We start from the raw sequence: 17,684 nt of genomic DNA, 5'->3' as shown, positions 1-17,684 counted from the left end.
CTTTACTCTGCTACTGCTGGTGGTATATATTGACTCTTCTAGAAAGTGACATTTTCAACTTGCCCGTTTATACTTGTCTCTTGGCCATTTTAGCACCCACTTGGCATACGACTGTTATATCTGCAGCGACAGGAGAGGTGTCCCACCAACAACCATAAAGAAGATCTATCGGCGGAGAAAAAAATTTATAATTTTCATATAGCTCGTTTTTTTTTTATTTGGCGGTGGTATAGCTACATCTTTACGATCCCCCCCCCCCCCAAATAAAATTATATATTACTTACCGGGTTCTGTTGAAGTTGCGACTGGAGATATCGACATTTTGGGGCACACTTTGATTCGTTTTTGAGTGGGCATTTTATCTTTTGAGGGGAGATTGTCGTCAGTGCAATTTCGATTTCAATTTCAGGTCCAGCTCACGTCTCGGAGGGATATATTACTCTCGTCAAGTGCTCCTCCGTCTAGCCATAGCCGTCGGACCCGCTTTCATTCCTTGGGTTTGGTTTCTCATTTCAAGCATATATGGCTTTAAGCATAAGCACCATCAATCGTCCGGGTTCAAGTTTTTTTTTTTCTGTTTCTTTTAGGCTCCTAATAAATGCCTGATCAACTTCAACCACTGGCTGCCAGTGCTTTTGCTCCTCGGCATGAACACCACCATTTGCATCCTCACCATCGCCAACCAATGCTTCAACAATCGCCACATTTGAACTCATACATGATACCGAGTTTGAATAATAGTCACCACGGCCACCGCCAAGCTCCTCATATGAATTTGGCTGCTGCTGCTGCTGCTGCTGCTGCCGCTGCCGTTACTGCCGCTCAACCACCACCACCACCTCCTCCTCCTCCTCCCATGCATCTTCCCAATGAAAGTCCTTACCAGGCTAACCGATTTTATGCTCAACAGAATCAAATGCAGCAACAACAAATACAACTAGCACAACAACAACAACAACAACAACAGCAGCAGCAGCAGCAGTTGAAGTTGGCCGCAGCTGCTGCCAAGCAAGAGGAAGCTCAGCCTACGCCAAAGAGGAAAAGAGGTAGACCTCCAAAGAAAAACTCGTTTGCTGAAAAAATTACAAACACCATCAACATCAATGTCAACACATCTCCTTTGCATGCCAGTCCTGCAGAATCAAACTCAAGAACTGCGGCAAGACAAGGCGCACCCAACGTCTTCACCCCGTTGATGAGAGTAAGTCCTACAACTTCTTTCTCCTCCTCTTCCATCAAATCGGCTAGAAGAAGAAGAAAAAACTCGTCTGCTTCAACGATATCAAATCCATCACCCGTGGCAATGTTGAAGAAATCGAAATCTTTCACTCATCATGCTGATGCATCTGCTACAACCACCACCACCACCACCACCACCACTTCATTGGCCTCAGCAACATTGGTGACTCCATTAACTTCGCAAAGCCGGTACTTTCCCTCCGATTCCAACTCTTATCAATTCAATAAAAAGACATTGGACAACATGTCGATGATTACCCAATCCCTGGCATTTTACAACACACCTCCTACGGGTGCAGCTTCAGGCCCAGGATCAAGTGGTCATGGAAGAAGCCAGAGTTATACTCCTCATTTCAACTCCAACATGACCTTGGCTGAGCAAAAAAACCCACCGGCACCAACCATTTCATCCTCGGCATCGTCTCAGTTGAGTTCGCCACAAAGGTTGAAGTCGATCCAAAATCTATTACCACCAGTGTCCTTATCGTCATTATCCTCGAATGACATGGCAAATGATATGCAGTGGCACACCCATGCTCAAGTGGAAGAGCCTCATCAAAAGAAGAGGAAAAGCAGCTTGGATGGGTTAAAGTCTAAATCGGCACCAATCACGAGAAAACCTTCGCGGGATTTCTCATTGAATTTGACTGTTGACGCACTGGGTAAAGCTGTGTTTTCAACAAACATTTTCGATACCGAAGAAGCAGAGCCTGCACCCAAAACTGTTGTTGACCATGATGATGATAATGATGATCTTCACCATCACCATCAAAGTGAGCATGAGCTTGGTTCAAATATAGAGGTAAACGTTTTGGAGGTGCCTGTAAAGAATTTTAAACCTACAATTGCCAGGACTCACTCGGTGACAGATGTGGAAAATATCAGCCATGTCACACCACGGGCTCCACTCAGAAGACACAATTCCGATGTAACCAGTTTCGCCACCCATCAGAAACTCGAATCTAGTCAACATCAACATCAACAGCAACGTCAACCTCCGAATCAACATCAAAACCTGCTTGCTTCGATCAATGAGATCTTGCCAAGCATCAACAACTCGGCAACACCTGTTGCTCACCCTGTTCAGCAACAGCCTCCATTTTTGCACCTCCCACCGCAAACTCCAAAGAGCAACCAATACAACTCCAGCCTCTTGTCCACTTTTTCCACCGGCCTCACTCCCATGTTCAACTTGACGCCGAGCTTCAACTCGATGATGAACTCGGTAATGAGCATAAACTCACCCCAGTATAGGAAATTTGGAACTCCTAGTCTCCTTGGTGGCGCAGGTGGCCATTTCAACAATGCCGCTATGATGAACCCGTTTTTGATGAATCAGGAAATCTTCACCGGCGAGCAACAAACTCCATATAGCAAGTCGTCGTCGCTGGTGTTCTCCATGCACCAATCACCTACACCAAGACAAAGACATCTTCACCATCACCACCACAACCTGGAGTCTTTACCAAACTCGGGCAATCGTGAATTCATCCCTTTGCAACAGCATCATCATCATCAAATGGAAACTCTCACTGAGCAAATCGTGCAGCAGTCACCATTACCTCAGCAAGAGCATCAGCCACAACAGCACCAATCTCCTCATCAACCACTGGAAGTTGAAGCTGAGCAACAGCAGCAGCAGTATCAAGCAAACGATGAACATGCTTCAGTGATTTTGAATGACATGAGGACAGAGACAAAAGAACATGTCGAATCACAAGACTCTTGTCTTCCATCTCCTCCGTCTTCATTGGGAGACGAATCCGGCGATGCAAGGTTGGCGTTGAAGAAAGTCATGCATGTCCGCAGATAGATGTCTGAATTCATGAAAAAAAAACACACACATACACAAACCATTACTCTATTCTGTACGTTTCATTTCACTACATAATTTCACTAGACTACAACATGCCATAAACAATTCTGATAAGACACTTGCCGATCTTGCCTTCTTTTTATTTTCTTTATAGGTCTTGCTTTTGCATTAACAATATACGTTTACAACTAGAACCGAGCCGTCTATGGACCAAAGTCGCTCCCTTTTCGCTCTTTTTCTCTTTTTCCCCCCGCCGTTGGGCCGGGTAGCTTTTCTTTTCTCCTGCATATGAGCAACCCTCTCAATTTTTTTCAAGTCGTGCACGTTGGCAGAAAAGTGAAAAATTTCAACCATTGAAAAAAAAAAGGAAAACTGAAAAATTTTTCACTTCTCAATTCCCATTTTCCTCTCCTCTTTTCCCTACTCATACTTCATCAAACACCTCAAAGGATGTCTCACAGAAAATACGAAGCCCCAAGACACGGATCTCTTGGATTCTTACCACGTAAGAGAGCTGCTAAGCAAAGAGGAAGAGTCAAGTCCTTCCCCAAGGATGTCAAATCCAAGCCAGTTGCCTTGACTGCCTTTTTAGGATACAAGGCTGGTATGACCACGATTGTCAGAGACTTGGACAGACCAGGTTCCAAGATGCACAAGAGGGAAGTTGTCGAAGCTGCCACTGTTGTCGACACTCCTCCATTGGTGATTGTTGGTGTTGTTGGTTACGTTGAGACACCAAGAGGCTTGAGATCGTTGACTACTGTCTGGGCCGAGCACTTGAGTGAAGAAATCAAGAGAAGATTCTACAAGAACTGGTACAAGAGCAAGAAGAAGGCTTTCACCAAATACAGCGGTAAGTACGCTAGCGACGCTAAGCAAGTTGAGACTGAGTTGGCTAGAATCACCAAGTATGCTTCAGTTGTCAGAGTGCTTGCTCACACTCAAATCAAAAAGACCCCCTTGAGCCAAAAGAAGGCCCACTTGGCTGAAATCCAAATCAACGGTGGTTCAATTGAAGACAAGGTCAACTGGGCTAAGGAACATTTTGAAAAGGAAGTTTCCGTTGACTCTGTCTTTGAACAAAATGAAATGATTGACGTTGTTGCCGTCACCAAAGGTCACGGTTTCGAAGGTGTCACCCACAGATGGGGAACCAAGAAGCTTCCAAGAAAGACCCACAGAGGTTTGAGAAAAGTTGCTTGTATTGGTGCTTGGCATCCAGCCAACGTTAACTGGACCGTTGCTCGTGCCGGTCAAAACGGTTACCACCACAGAACCTCCATCAACCACAAGGTTTACCGTGTCGGTAAAGGTGGCGATGAGTCCAACGGTGCTACCGAGTTTGACAGAACCACCAAGACCATCAACCCAATGGGTGGATTTGTCAGATATGGTTTGGTCAACAATGACTTTGTCTTGTTGAAGGGTTCTATCCCAGGTGTCAAGAAGAGAATTGTTACTTTGAGAAAGTCCTTGTACACTGACACTTCTAGAAGAGCTTTGGAACAAGTCAACTTGAAATGGATTGACACTGCTTCCAGATTCGGTAAGGGTAGATTCCAGACCCCAGCTGAAAAGCACGCTTTCTTGGGTACTTTGAAGAAGGACTTGGAAAACTAAACCTGCTTTGGGGAATAGTTGAACGGTTGAAGGATTAGTTTTTTTTATATGTAGTATGTGTCGGAAGCTATCAAGGGTGTATTGATTGTTTCTTACTGTATTCAATCTAATGACTGATCTGGTCCAAATTTTGAAAAGATGTAGTTACTTGTCCTTTTTACACTTAGAGTAGTGGGGGTGGATAAAGCCGAGAGGGCACCAAAATCTATGTTGTCACCATATCCTAGAAACTTCAAAAAGAGTAGAAAAGGTCGAACAATGTTGAGGAAAATATCACTGCAACAGAAACGAGACCATGTTTCTTCACTTTAACTTCAAGTATGCCTTAGGAAACAGCGTTCTAATTAGCGTGATTAGCAATTCTCCCAGCCCCCTCCACCCTCCCCTCATAAAGTGACGAGCTGCTCAATAAGCATCTTTTATTTTGGAACTGAAGTTGAATTGGCGTGGCATCGGGTCAGTGGGCTAGAACATCGACTCTTAATTCAATCACCATGACAGCTTCCTTTCCTCCAACCGAGGGCTGAAATAATGCATAGAGCTAGGCTTTTTACAGAGTGAAAAAGTGACGCGTAAATCATTCACGGCAGCGTCACACTTGTCCACATTGACCCCGACTCTTGTTCTTCCTGATATACCAGCTTCAAAAGCAACTGATCAAGAAGAGATATCAATTGTCCAATAAGCATTCTAAATGTACATTTTTTTTTCTTACCACGCTGCTGTATGTACGTATGTATGTGACAATGCAAATCAGTCTGAGCCATGGTGCGATTTCCCAAAACGAAAGCAATGTACGCCCGATTGATGAATTTTGATTCCCAATCTGGGAATGTAGGGCGCTTAATTGTTCAGAAGACCCCAATGTAAAAGAGTGACGACCTAAGTCAGTTTGGATGTGCATCAATGCGAACGCGCTCGTCTTATTTTTCACCAATGTTTAAAGTAAGGTTGCCGGACTCTTGATTTACACTCCACGCAGGGCAAGCTCAAAACCCTTGCAAAAAAAGAAAAAAAATCGAGCATGTATTCGGCGCAAAGCCATATTTGAAAATGAGACGGAAAATAGAGGATACCGTCACTCATGCACTGCACGGAAAGAGAGAAAAAGGGAAATCTTTGTTGCGGTTTGTTGGCTGTTAAGACAAGACACGGCGAATATCTTTCTCAAGATGATACATGATCACGCTATGCCCGCCTTTAATTCAAAGCATCTCGTGCCATGCAATAGAGAGAACAAAAAGAATCATGGCCCTCTGGAGCAAAGGCTTTTTGTTTTCTGCCCTCAACCGCGGCATCAAACAGCTCCATTTCATGTGCATCATCAGAACGCGTCCTCTTTGTTTGATCTCTTTTTGTCAGAGCTGGACTCGGTCATTTTGATGTTCGTGTGGGTATTTGATGAGTGTTGTGCTCTCCCGCTTTCGATAGAGGTCATTTTGCTCATTCAAGGGTCTAAATAATGACGCTTGAACCCTTATTGATTTGCCTCGCTAGGTGAACTTAGGGGTTCCCGGGTTCAACTAGGATGAAAGTTTTGATGTCGATCATCGCGTTCAGCAACAACAAAAAAAATAAAAGGGCGCGTGACACAAAACCACCACAAACTTTTCAGCTGCAAAAAAACTGTTATCTAGAACAATAAGAGGCACCAGGGGAATGCACATCCACCCTTACTCTCCTCCCTCATGAGAGACATAACCAACATCCAGTGTGTCTCTTTGATAAGGAACCACAACTCGAGTCAACCTGTTGAGAACAACGAGTATGTGTTGTGCTTCAGAGATATCGAACAAGAGAACTGCTTCACAAGGCTCCGCTCTTTTATTATATATACCTTAGTTCACGGGCAGGAAAATGCCAGATTGAACCAGTTTTTCATCTTTTTTTTTCCTGCTTTCAATAAGACATTATCATTCGCTACATATCATCATGAGATTCACTACCGTTGCTGCTACCACTGCTGTACTTGTCACTGCGCACGCCAACTTTGCCATCGACAAATCGGTCGGTGTCGGTCTCGGGGTTGGTCTTGGCGTGGGCATTGAAAAGAACCTTGGTCTCGAGAAGGATAAGCCGAAGCTTGGGCCAGGTCCAGTATTGCTCACAAAGTCTACTACTTCCACGCCACCACCACCACCATCAACAACAACATCGACAACCCTTGAACCAGAGTCAACTGTTTACTCCACCACTCACGAAATTGGCACAACTGTGATTACGGTGACTTCATGCTCGCATGGCGGATGTTCTTCTGTTCCTGTGACTACTGGGTATGTCACTATCACTGACGAAACGACTGAGTACACGACTTATTGTCCATTGACTGCTGCTGAATCGTCAAGTACTCCATCTTCGTCGTCCTTGGTTTCATCAAGCATTCCATCTTCCTCGCCTTCAAGTGTGTGCAGCGAGACAACGGCCACAACAACCACATCATCATCATTATCGGCCAGCTCTACTCCAAGCTCGTCCGTCCCAGCAACATCGAGTTTTCCATCAAGCTCCACTTCAAGCACATTAGCCGCGGAATCAACGACTTCTTCATCGTGTTCTGATTTCCCAACGAGCTCCACTCCAAGCTCATCAGCTCCCGAATCGACAACCACACCAACCAGCTCTGTTAGCTCAGTTAGCTCAGTTAGCTCAGCTCCAAGCTCGTTAGAACCTGAGTCTTCAGTCTACTCACCACCATCCACCATCACCACAGACGTCTATCTCACAAGTACCGAATCGACCTCATGCGCCCCCTCCACCACGTTGGTCACGACCCCGTCTCCATCTCCATCCCCATCAAAAGTCGCCGATGAAAGCAGCTCCCTTCCCAGTGTCTCCGCCGACTCAGTGCCATCTGTATTCCAGGGATCAGCTTCGAATGTCAAGCCATGGGTTAGCGTTTTGGCTCTCGCTGCTGCGTTCTTGATGTAATACCAATCCAATACCTAAATTTTTATTTTTTTCTTGATCCTGGGATATTGGAAAAGAGCAGGCTTTTGCAAATCTGGTGGCCTTCAATTTTTTTATTTCGCTTCCTGTATGGGGAAAAGATATGTTCTGGACATGATTATGACAGTGTTATGCTATGGTTAATTTTTTTTTTGAAAAAATGATATGTATTATGTTTGGTTGTGGTGGTTCTTCCTTTTTCGGTTGATGTGTGATTAATTTCGAGGAATATACACAATTTTAATGACTTCGAACTGTACGGTATTTACTGTAGAAACTAGAGGCGGGTTTATTTGATCTGAACCATTACGTGGTAACTTTTACACTTCAAACGAGCAAATCTCTTGCACCATGTGTCGACTAGTGATGGCACTTGAATGTTTGCATTGGCTAATAGACTCTAGAAAACATTACGAGCGGGACGAACACTCCTTATATGGCTCTACAGTGACGCTTTGATGGGTTGCGGGTTTGTTAGTTTGTTCATAATGCTTTCACGTCAGTATTTCCTATCCATTATCTTCACTCTTTCTCGTGTCTGTTTGTTGAATCTGCTTTTACGTGGTTGTTTCATGAGAGAACTGACCTTACTGCAGTTCGAATTACCACCAGTGAGCCTTGTCATGGTCACGAAGAGAGGAAAACTAGATATGTTTGGCAATGATGAACTTTTCATGCAGGGCTGAGGGACACGTGAATGATTTTTATCTTTACTATTGTCTTCCGGTGAGTCAGTAATACCAACAACTACAAGACAAAATCACGGCTTTCACGACCATGGCGCACACAATTTTGAGAGGTTATCTAAACCTATTCAGAATGATTGATACGTTTTAGTTTGCTTGTTCTTTTTTTCACGTTGAAGTTCTTGATGATGTGATTATTCGCGCTCTAGAATGTTTTACGTAATTTCAAACCAGAAAACATCTTTTTAGGAGGTTTGACTGAATGAGGGAGGGGAAAGAATGGGTGATTATTTTGACTGAAGACTAAGATCGCTTCAACGTAATTCACCATCATTCGTGAAAGACGCGATCTTTTCGTACCTGGTTTAAGAACGAAGCGTTTGCGCGAGCACATCTTTCTCTTCTTTGATTATGAAATAGAAACTACTGACAAGAATCTTCCACAACCCGGCTCAGATTAAGTATTTTAAAACAAATATCTCAAACTTTCGGCAATGAGTTCACACACCAGTGATCGAATTGGTTGATTTTGTCACTTTGTCTCGAGAAAAAAATTAAAACATGTTTTGATACTTTTTACATGGCATATGTTCATATTTGACCATACTAATGCCGGCGTCTTGAGTTCCTGGCACCACTATGGGGTATTCGCTGGACATAGCACACGCTGAATGCATTTCGCGCTTATACCCCAACCACCGTGTGGATTTTTTTTTCCCCTTTTTTTTTCGGCGACTTATTTACAAAGCCGTTGATGGTATTTGGAAAACTGAGAACTGAAGTTTAGACAACAACAACGCCACCACAACTCCTTCTCCACGTCTTCAAAAACGGATTCCATGGTTATTGCTTCTTTTTTCTTTTTCTCCCGCTCACCACGAAACGCGTCTGCTCTCGCATCGAATCAATCCAGATTGTTCCGTAATCATCATCTCCAGATTTTTTCCTAGCTTACAATAGTAAAAAGTCTAGTTTTAAACTGGAATTTATTCTCCTCTCTTTTGTTCCTTTCTTGTTTTTAAATTACAAGGGCCAGTTGTATGCATCTGCCATGTTCATCAGTTTTTCACTTCTTCTTAAAATCAGGGGGAGATTAGGGGCAAAAAAAAAAAAAATCAAAATTTGCGTTTATTTGCGCGTCTGGAGAGAGGGCGCGTGACACAAACAAGAAAAATGAAAAAAGAAAAAGTATTTCGCAGTCGGAAAAATATACTGTAACAATCGGTAGAGCGTTTTGGCACAATAGAAACCGACGGGTGAGGCGTATCGATTTCAACAACTAAATCAAATCGACATCCACGCTCAGCACACTGATCATTTACTTGTAGCTAAAGCTCAGATGAGCGATGTAGCGCTAGCCAAGGTTATGTGTATACACGAGCTTTAGAACAAGCTCGCAGACGCTTCTGTATTCTGAACCCGTCAAAACACAGGATGAAAAGCCAGGTAATTGAAAAATACTCGAAGTTAGTCTACTTCATTCAACAACCAACTTTCAACATTCCTTAGACCAGAAAAATTACAGAAAAAAAAAGAAAATGAAGATTTCCGCAGCTGCTCTTTTTATTTTACTTGCCATTGCACGAGCAAACCTTGCCATCAGCAAACAGATTGGGGTTGGACTTGGTGTCGACAAGCAAATCGGCGCTCGAGGTGGTGATGGTGTCAATGCTGGCGTTGGCGCGAATGACGGAGTCGGTGCTAATCTTGGTGTCAATGAAAGAGTCAATACTGGTGCCGGTGATTCAGGCGCCAACGCAAATGCTGGTGCCAATGCTGCTGCGAATGCGGGAGTTGGAGCCGGTGGTAATGTTGGAATTCAAAAGAATGTTGGTGTCGGTCTCGGTCTCGGAGTGCAAAAGAACCTAGGCCTAGGGCTTGGACTTCAAAACAGTATAGGACTTGGGCTTGGTGTTGGTGTTGGTGTTGGCATTCAAAAGAGTATTGGTAATCAAGCACCAACGACTTCCCCTCCACAATCTAGTGTGTCAACCACCCTTGATCCCGTTGCAACAACAGTGATTACAGTCGCCTCCTGTGCAAAATGGTCGCTGCTCCACTCTGGAACAAGAAGTGACTAGTTATACCACCTACTGTCCATTGTCGTCGTCCTCGCCATCAGCTTCGCTCGAGCCAGTTTATTCCTCTTTTCTTTCAACGACATCCGTGATTGAAACCGACATTGTGACTATTACTTCATGAGGACAAGTGCCACATCCAGACTTCCACGGTGTAATACACAATCAGCACCAAAGACATCACGATCTACACTACCTATTACCCGATGAATGCCACCTCGGTCTATACGCCTCCGCCAACAACAACAACAACAACAACAACAACAACAACAACAACAACAACAACAACACCAGCAGCAGCAGTAGAAGCGACAACACCAGCACAAGAAGAAGCACCGGCATTAAACGGCACACCAATTATCCCCTCTAGCTCAGCAGAGGTAGAAGTTTCCATCACTACTACAACTTCAACTTTGAAATCATGCACCACTTGTATTCCGTTGGTATCGAGCACGGCTAACTTTGCACCCCCCGTCAACTCTACCTCAAATGCTGCTAATCAGAATGTTGCACCTGTTTACGAAGGTTCAGCTGCTATTATAAACCATTCTTTCGGTGCTTTGGCTATCGCAGCCGCCTATTTCTTAATGTGAGAATTCCTCACTATCTTAGATTTAACAGGAACCAACTTGTTTCGCATTTACTTGGCTTAAACAAAAAAGACAAAAAAAAAGATAGAAAAAATTGCTGGACAATATAAGGGCTATCTCACAATTTCATCCACTAGCTTCACGCCATCTAGTAGATTAGATTGGTTGTTTTTGGTTTGGTTTATCTGACTTGGGTACACTTTCCTTTGGTTAATTATGTAGTTACTTTCGATGGATAGACTTTAAGTTTCCCCACTATTTCGAGTCATTTGCCTCTCCAATTTGCAAAGAGAAGCAAGTTCAGCTCTATGCAAAGTCCAGCTGTGTTGTGCTTTTGCCTTTGGAAAGTGGCATCCGAGGGTTCAACCAATGAACCAGGGTCAAGGTCTTTCGATCTGCACACGCATTGTTTACATCATATTTTTGCAAAACGAAGCAAGGCGTCAATCGAGTTCTGTGTGAGTAAACACACTGATCAATTTTGAAGCCTTGCACATCCTCAGTAGACAGCACATTGAGGATATTGTGGCTGTGCCAGGAATGTTCGGAGGAATCACACCACTACTACGGGAGAGACATCTAACATATTGACCCTCGTCAACTGCATGGGGCGAATTTCAAACACGCAAGTAAAACGCTACACTACGTTATTTTATTAAGCAGAGGTAATAGACCCTGCTCCAAACAATATGACGGAAAGATGAAAGGGAATTTATTTTTTTTTAATTTGTTCTACATCCGTTCAAGTCAGGACCGGTAGAGTAGGAGAAACTAATTAATTAAAGCGTCAAAACAAAGCAATGGAAAATTGTTCGCTGCAATCGAATGGAATGTAAGTCCCCGCCCCCACTTCCCGTGAATGAAACTGTTCCATATTTTTCTTGGGCTTGGAAAAAGCTAGCTAGAATGGAAGGACGAACTGCAAGTACCCGAGCGACGCTGATCGACAAAAAAAAAAGGGAATGGAAACAGAAATAGAAACACCTTGAAAGAACTACGAGCTTTCTCTTTCAGGAAGGTGCCAATACCCGCTAATCAGCTGTCAAAGCGGAAATTGTCCTCCACAACATACCCTGTCCAGTCCAGAAATAACAAAAATTTAGCGCAAATCGTCCGCTATTGCTGAAAATAGACGCAACCGCAATCAAAACTGGTTGCAATTTCGGTCCACAAAGATTAGATTGGGGGCACAGGAGTTGCAAATTTTTTTTTCACATTCCGCGCTCGCGTACAGGCAGAAACAATAGCAGGGGGGTCTGCCTTGTCGGGTCCTTGCCGTCGCTAAATTGATAGTTTTCTCCCCTGCCAACACGAAATAATCTTATAAGCGCTGAAGCATAGGACAATTGGATCCTGTCACAAAGAGATCTGATCAGATGCCAATGGTTTGAGGTGAAAACAAACACAGCGAGATGTGCATCTACAACAAACAAACAAAAACACTAGGACTGCATGAGTGATCGTTTGATCTCAAGCGTGAGAAGTTGCAGTTAACCAGAGTTGTTGAAATAGAGAAAAACAAACAGAAAACAAAAAAACAAAGTAATAGTGCCATGGTTGAGAAACTTGTTTGAGGGATGGGAAACATTATAAAAAGGGTCCCATGCCATTCTCATCATGTCGATTTGTTCTCAACTTTATCAACCAAAAAAACTTATACACTCGCTACTTAAATAAATAAAATACAAATTAACTACTAATAATCATGAAGTTCACTACTGTTGCTACTACTGCTGGCTTAATTGCTTCAGCTCACGCTACTATTGGTCTTGACAAGTCCATCGGTGTTGGTGTTGGTGTCGGTGCTGATGTCTCAATCGATAAAGGAATCAACAAGAATAAGCCAGCTCCTCCAGCTGAGAGTGAATCTGCACCTGCGTCAGAAACTACTGCTGCTGAGTCAACTGTTTACTCAACCACCCACGATATCGAAACCACTGTTCTCACAGTCACCAAGTGTAAAGATAACGCATGTTCATCAGTCCCAGTTACCACTGGTGTTATCACTGTCACTGACGAAACAACTGCTTACATTACCTACTGCCCATTGACCAGCACTGTCTCAACACCACCAGCTGCTTCATCTTCAGTTGAATCTTCTTCAGTTGAAGCATCTTCAGCTGAATCATCCTCAGTTGAATTATCCTCAGTTGAAGTATCCTCAGCTCCATCTCCATCTGCTTCTACCGTAACTGATGTGGAAACCACCGTTGTCACCATCACTTCATGTCACGAAGACAAATGTCACACCACTACTGCCACTACTGGTGTCACCACTGTCACCGAGGACACCACCATCTACACCACATACTGTCCTTTGACTTCGAGTATCCCACCTCCAGTCAGCTCATCAGTTGTGCCACCACCACCTCCACCACCATCTTCTTCCGCTGTCCCACCATCATCAGTGTTGTCTACCACCACTGACATTGAAACCACCGTTGTCACCATTACTTCATGTCACGAAGACAAATGTCACACCACTACTGCTACTACTGGTGTCACCACTGTCACCGAGGACACCACCATCTACACCACATATTGTCCTTTGACTTCAACTCCAATTGTTGAATCTTCATCTACTCCAGTTATCCCATCATCATCTGCTCCAGTTGTGCCATCATCATCTGCACCAGCTTCATCACCAAGTGCTCCAGCCAGCTCGTGGGCACATGCTTCATCTGCTCCAGTTGCCCCATCATCATCTGCTCCAGTTGCCCCATCATCATCTGCTCCAGTTGCCCCATCATCGTCTGCTCCAGTTGCCCCATCATCGTCTGCTTCATCTGACGTTTCTATCTATGAAGGTGCTGCTGCTGCCAACAACGGCCCAGTTTACGCTTTGTTGGCTTTGGCTTTGGCTTACTTTATGTAAGCATGGTAGAGTTTTAATGACAAAATTTTGCCATCAATTTCAAACACACATACATATATATTTCTTCTGGTGAATTATCCTGCTGGTGCAAAAGAGTAAAGATTTATTTCTGATACCCCACACCTGCTACTTTCCTGCTTTACAGTTTGTTGAATTTCATCGCACATCGATTCCAGCTTTCGGTTTCTGTTAGATATACTATTTAGTTCATTCCATACTTGCAAATTCAAGTTACGATTTATTTACATCAAAATTACTTTCTCTAAAGATTAGGGCTCCCTGAAACTTTTTATGCGGCGATATCTATGGAATCTTCGGTGTTGTCGATAAGTATCATAAGTGACTGTAGATTGTTGAGTTTATCAGACCACGTCTCAGGTTAGTCTTTTGATTATGGAATCTCTCGCTGTGTTGCAATCAAGTTTCTAGTACGCGGAAAGAATGGCCCACTCCATAAGTTGAAAGTTACAACCAACGAGTCACGAGAACTTGCCAACACACAACTCAGATGATGCCTTTCGAAGCAAAGTTGGCAAGGAGAAATTACAACGCTTTCTGGAAGGAACAACCCACAAGCATCAAACAGCTCTGAGAGTTGCTTCTACAGCGATACAGCCATTGACGAAAGGCATTGGCTTTACATCCTTCCGACTATGTTGGAACCGAGAAAAAGCTTTCACTTTTGACATGGCTTTCTCCATGAATGGTGTGTGTGATGATTTTCGAAAACTCGCACGGCAGTTTACGAACCAAGTACAAAGATGTGAACGGATGATCCACGAAAGAAAAAAATACACGAGTCTTCTACAAGTCTCCTTTTTTTACGACGGGTAGTAGTTCATCAATTCACTCCTAGTTTTTTGCCATTCCCATGGGAAATAGAATCCCACCACCACTTCATTTTTTTTGTTGCAAATCAAAACAAAACTGCAAACTCTCGAGCATCCATAAACATCCAGTCACAATATGCTTCAACTAGTCAGCAGTCCCTGAGCGGCATTGCAACCAAAACATCAAGCAGGCTGCCAATTGTTTGAACTCAAGCCGTAGCAATCAATCTCCACGGTTCTGGAAGAGCATAGACAAAATAAATGAAGAAAACTGGAAAAAAGTCTGCAAATTTTTTCTACAACTGCAGCCATAGAGAGCCCAAAGACGAATCCTATTGTTCGTAAAAGTGTTCGAGGCCCGGAGAACATGTTTCAAGGTTACGAATGTGTCCTTCTCCCTGGGTGAAGCGAGGGTTTTGTTGTGACTCCAAGGGTTTCGTAGAATGAAGTGGTCTCAGAACAATAGCACTGGCCCGCTTTTTCCTCTTTCTTTTTTTTATTTTCGTGTCGCCCATGGCGCATAATTTCCAGTTGTTGTTCGTGGTGACGAATTGCGCCCTCGCGCCAATCCGGTAGTTGCTTGCCCCATCGAAGTCCCTAGCTTCCCCTGACGTAGGGCGGAAAAAATCAACAACAACAACAACAGCCCTAGTTTCAACGTGTGGGATGTTTTCACTTTAGTTTGCCCATCGGTGACTTCTTGAAAATGACGAGAAACTTCTGTGGTTTACTCCACCACAAAAGCGGTTACTAGTGGAATGCACAAGGAAAGAAGATGGGGGAAAGATGGGACGCGGTGAGAGAAGAGGGGGTTATAAACGGCGGTGTTGAAGTGGGGTTGGGTCAAACGGCATTCTAAGGGGATTACAATTTCTTTCGCACTCGTAGGGACCCCCACACGAGCGCTGTTCTTTCTGCCGAGTATGCCGCTGCTGTTACGTCTGCCGCTGGCGCTGTTCGTGTTGTTGATGGTTCGGCCGAGGCATACATGTTGTGGACGTGGGCTGGCCTCTTATACTTGATGAAACAATTCAGAATCAGGTTTTGCATCAGGCCACACGCAACCGCACATAAACTATGTGAACAAGAGAGAGTATGTGTATTTATATGCATGTGCCTGCCCCAGCCCCTTATTGTGATTCACCAATCCCACACTCAAAACCATGTTGTCCAGAAAACAAAACAACAAATACAGAACTGCTGCTGCGCATCCAAGGTGAAAACGAGAGAGAGAGAGAATGGGAGAGAGATAGTGTGTGTGTGTGTGTGTCTGCGTGTGTAGGGACTTCAATGATTCAAGTAGGTGAATCAACATGATGGATAAAGTGTCCTATGCTATTCAGCTGAAACCGAATGGCAGATTTCGAAACAGAGATCATGACTTCAGACGGCTTCGGGTTTATTATAAATACAGGATCAATCAGCCGTCTGTTTGAAAAGAAAAAGCTATCTCATCACCAATCCAAACTTTATTCACTCGCTTTAATAAAATAAAAATACAAATTAACAAAATGAAATTCACTACTGTTGCTGCTACTGCTGGTTTAATCGCCTCAGCTCACGCTAATCTTGCCATTGACAAGTCCGTCGGTGTTGGTGTCGGTGTCGGTGTCGGTGTCGGTCTTGGTCTCGAAAAGAACATTGGTCTTGACAAATCTATTGGTCTCGACAAATCTATTGGTCTTGACAAATCTATTGGTCTCGACAAATCTATTGGTCTCGAAAAGTCTATTGGTCTTGACAAGTCTATCGGTATTGAAAAGTCCATTGACATTGGTGTCAGCAAGTCCATCGGTATTGAGAAGACCAAGCCAGCCCCAGCTCCACCAGCTCCAACTACTGCTGCTAGTGAGTCAACTGTGTTGACTACTACCCACGAAATTGCAACCACCGTGATTACCGTCACCAAATGTAAGGACAATGCTTGTTCTTCAGTTCCCGTCACTACCGGTGTCACCACTGTCACCGAGGACACCACCATCTACACCACATACTGTCCTTTGACTTCGAGTATCCCACCTCCAGTCAGCTCATCAGTTGTGCCACCACCACCTCCACCACCATCTTCTTCCGCTGTCCCACCATCATCAGTGTTGTCTACCACCACTGACATTGAAACCACCGTTGTCACCATTACTTCATGTCACGAAGACAAATGTCACACCACTACTGCTACTACTGGTGTCACCACTGTCACCGAGGACACCACCATCTACACCACATATTGTCCTTTGACTTCAACTCCAATTGTTGAATCTTCATCTACTCCAGTTATCCCATCATCATCTGCTCCAGTTGTGCCATCATCATCTGCACCAGCTTCATCACCAAGTGCTCCAGCCAGCTCGTGGGCACATGCTTCATCTGCTCCAGTTGCCCCATCATCATCTGCTCCAGTTGCCCCATCATCATCTGCTCCAGTTGCCCCATCATCATCTGCTTCATCTGACGTTTCTATCTATGAAGGTGCTGCTGCTGCTAACAACGGCCCAGTTTACGCTTTGTTGGCTTTGGCTTTGGCTTACTTTATGTAAGTGCTGGATATGATATTATTCAACAAAAAAAAAAAAGCATTTTGTCTGCTTTTTTTTTTTTGCATTTTAGAATTTTTTCAGTGGTGCCTTGTCCAAATTTGATCGGTGCTGTTTTATTTGATACCCTCTTTTATCCCACCTTCGGTTTCTAGCTTAACTTAGAATAGATTTCATATAGCCATACTGTTTCTTTACTTCCTACAGCAATTGCAACTTAGACACTTTTTCTTTTTCCTTTTCTTTCTGTCTTTTCTTCAAGTATTTGGAGATGGCGCGCAATGATTGCGAAATTTGTAGTAGCGATTGCAAGTTTCATAAATCCATCTTACATAATCGAGAATTTGACATCACGATGAACGTGAAGACCATCGCTCTCAGAAAAAAAAAAATTCCCACACATAACGAACCCACCATCGACAACAAAAAAGCAGTCAACTAACTAACGAGCCGAACCAACAGTAACGACGAAA

At 43.8% G+C, this 17,684-nt stretch overlaps 6 protein-coding genes across 6 annotated transcripts; all 6 read left to right on the top strand. All coding sequences in view use genetic code 12, as the record gives it.

Moving 5' to 3' along the window:
- Positions 1-685: 685 nt before the first annotated feature.
- LODBEIA_P35900 (uncharacterized protein) lies at positions 686-3,052 on the top strand (the record flags this gene model as incomplete). Its single annotated transcript, XM_066973717.1, has 1 exon — positions 686-3,052. One exon carries the CDS (start codon positions 686-688, stop codon positions 3,050-3,052), a length of 2,367 nt encoding a protein of 788 aa, XP_066830528.1.
- Positions 3,053-3,505: 453 nt separating this feature from the next.
- On the top strand, positions 3,506-4,675 carry LODBEIA_P35890 (60S ribosomal protein uL3; the record flags this gene model as incomplete). The annotated part of the gene is made up of 1 exon (XM_066973715.1): positions 3,506-4,675. The coding sequence occupies one exon, from the start codon at positions 3,506-3,508 to the stop codon at positions 4,673-4,675; it is 1,170 nt and encodes a 389-aa protein (XP_066830527.1).
- A 1,932-nt stretch (positions 4,676-6,607) lies between these two features.
- Positions 6,608-7,603, top strand: LODBEIA_P35880 (uncharacterized protein; the record flags this gene model as incomplete). The annotated part of the gene is made up of 1 exon (XM_066973714.1): positions 6,608-7,603. The coding sequence occupies one exon, from the start codon at positions 6,608-6,610 to the stop codon at positions 7,601-7,603; it is 996 nt and encodes a 331-aa protein (XP_066830526.1).
- Positions 7,604-9,845: 2,242 nt separating this feature from the next.
- On the top strand, positions 9,846-10,388 carry LODBEIA_P35870 (uncharacterized protein; the record flags this gene model as incomplete). The annotated part of the gene is made up of 1 exon (XM_066973713.1): positions 9,846-10,388. The coding sequence occupies one exon, from the start codon at positions 9,846-9,848 to the stop codon at positions 10,386-10,388; it is 543 nt and encodes a 180-aa protein (XP_066830525.1).
- A 2,292-nt stretch (positions 10,389-12,680) lies between these two features.
- Positions 12,681-13,850, top strand: LODBEIA_P35860 (uncharacterized protein; the record flags this gene model as incomplete). Its single annotated transcript, XM_066973712.1, has 1 exon — positions 12,681-13,850. One exon carries the CDS (start codon positions 12,681-12,683, stop codon positions 13,848-13,850), a length of 1,170 nt encoding a protein of 389 aa, XP_066830524.1.
- A 2,341-nt stretch (positions 13,851-16,191) lies between these two features.
- LODBEIA_P35850 (uncharacterized protein) lies at positions 16,192-17,214 on the top strand (the record flags this gene model as incomplete). The annotated part of the gene is made up of 1 exon (XM_066973711.1): positions 16,192-17,214. One exon carries the CDS (start codon positions 16,192-16,194, stop codon positions 17,212-17,214), a length of 1,023 nt encoding a protein of 340 aa, XP_066830523.1.
- Between the last annotated feature and the right edge of the window lie 470 nt (positions 17,215-17,684).

The sequence above is a fragment of the Lodderomyces beijingensis genome, assembly GCF_963989305.1.
Source record: "Lodderomyces beijingensis strain CBS 14171 genome assembly, chromosome: 4".
NCBI classification, from domain to species: Eukaryota; Fungi; Ascomycota; class Pichiomycetes; order Serinales; family Debaryomycetaceae; genus Lodderomyces; species Lodderomyces beijingensis.
Note: the sequence above shows the minus strand (reverse complement) of the source record. Positions and strands in the feature narration are given on the sequence as shown.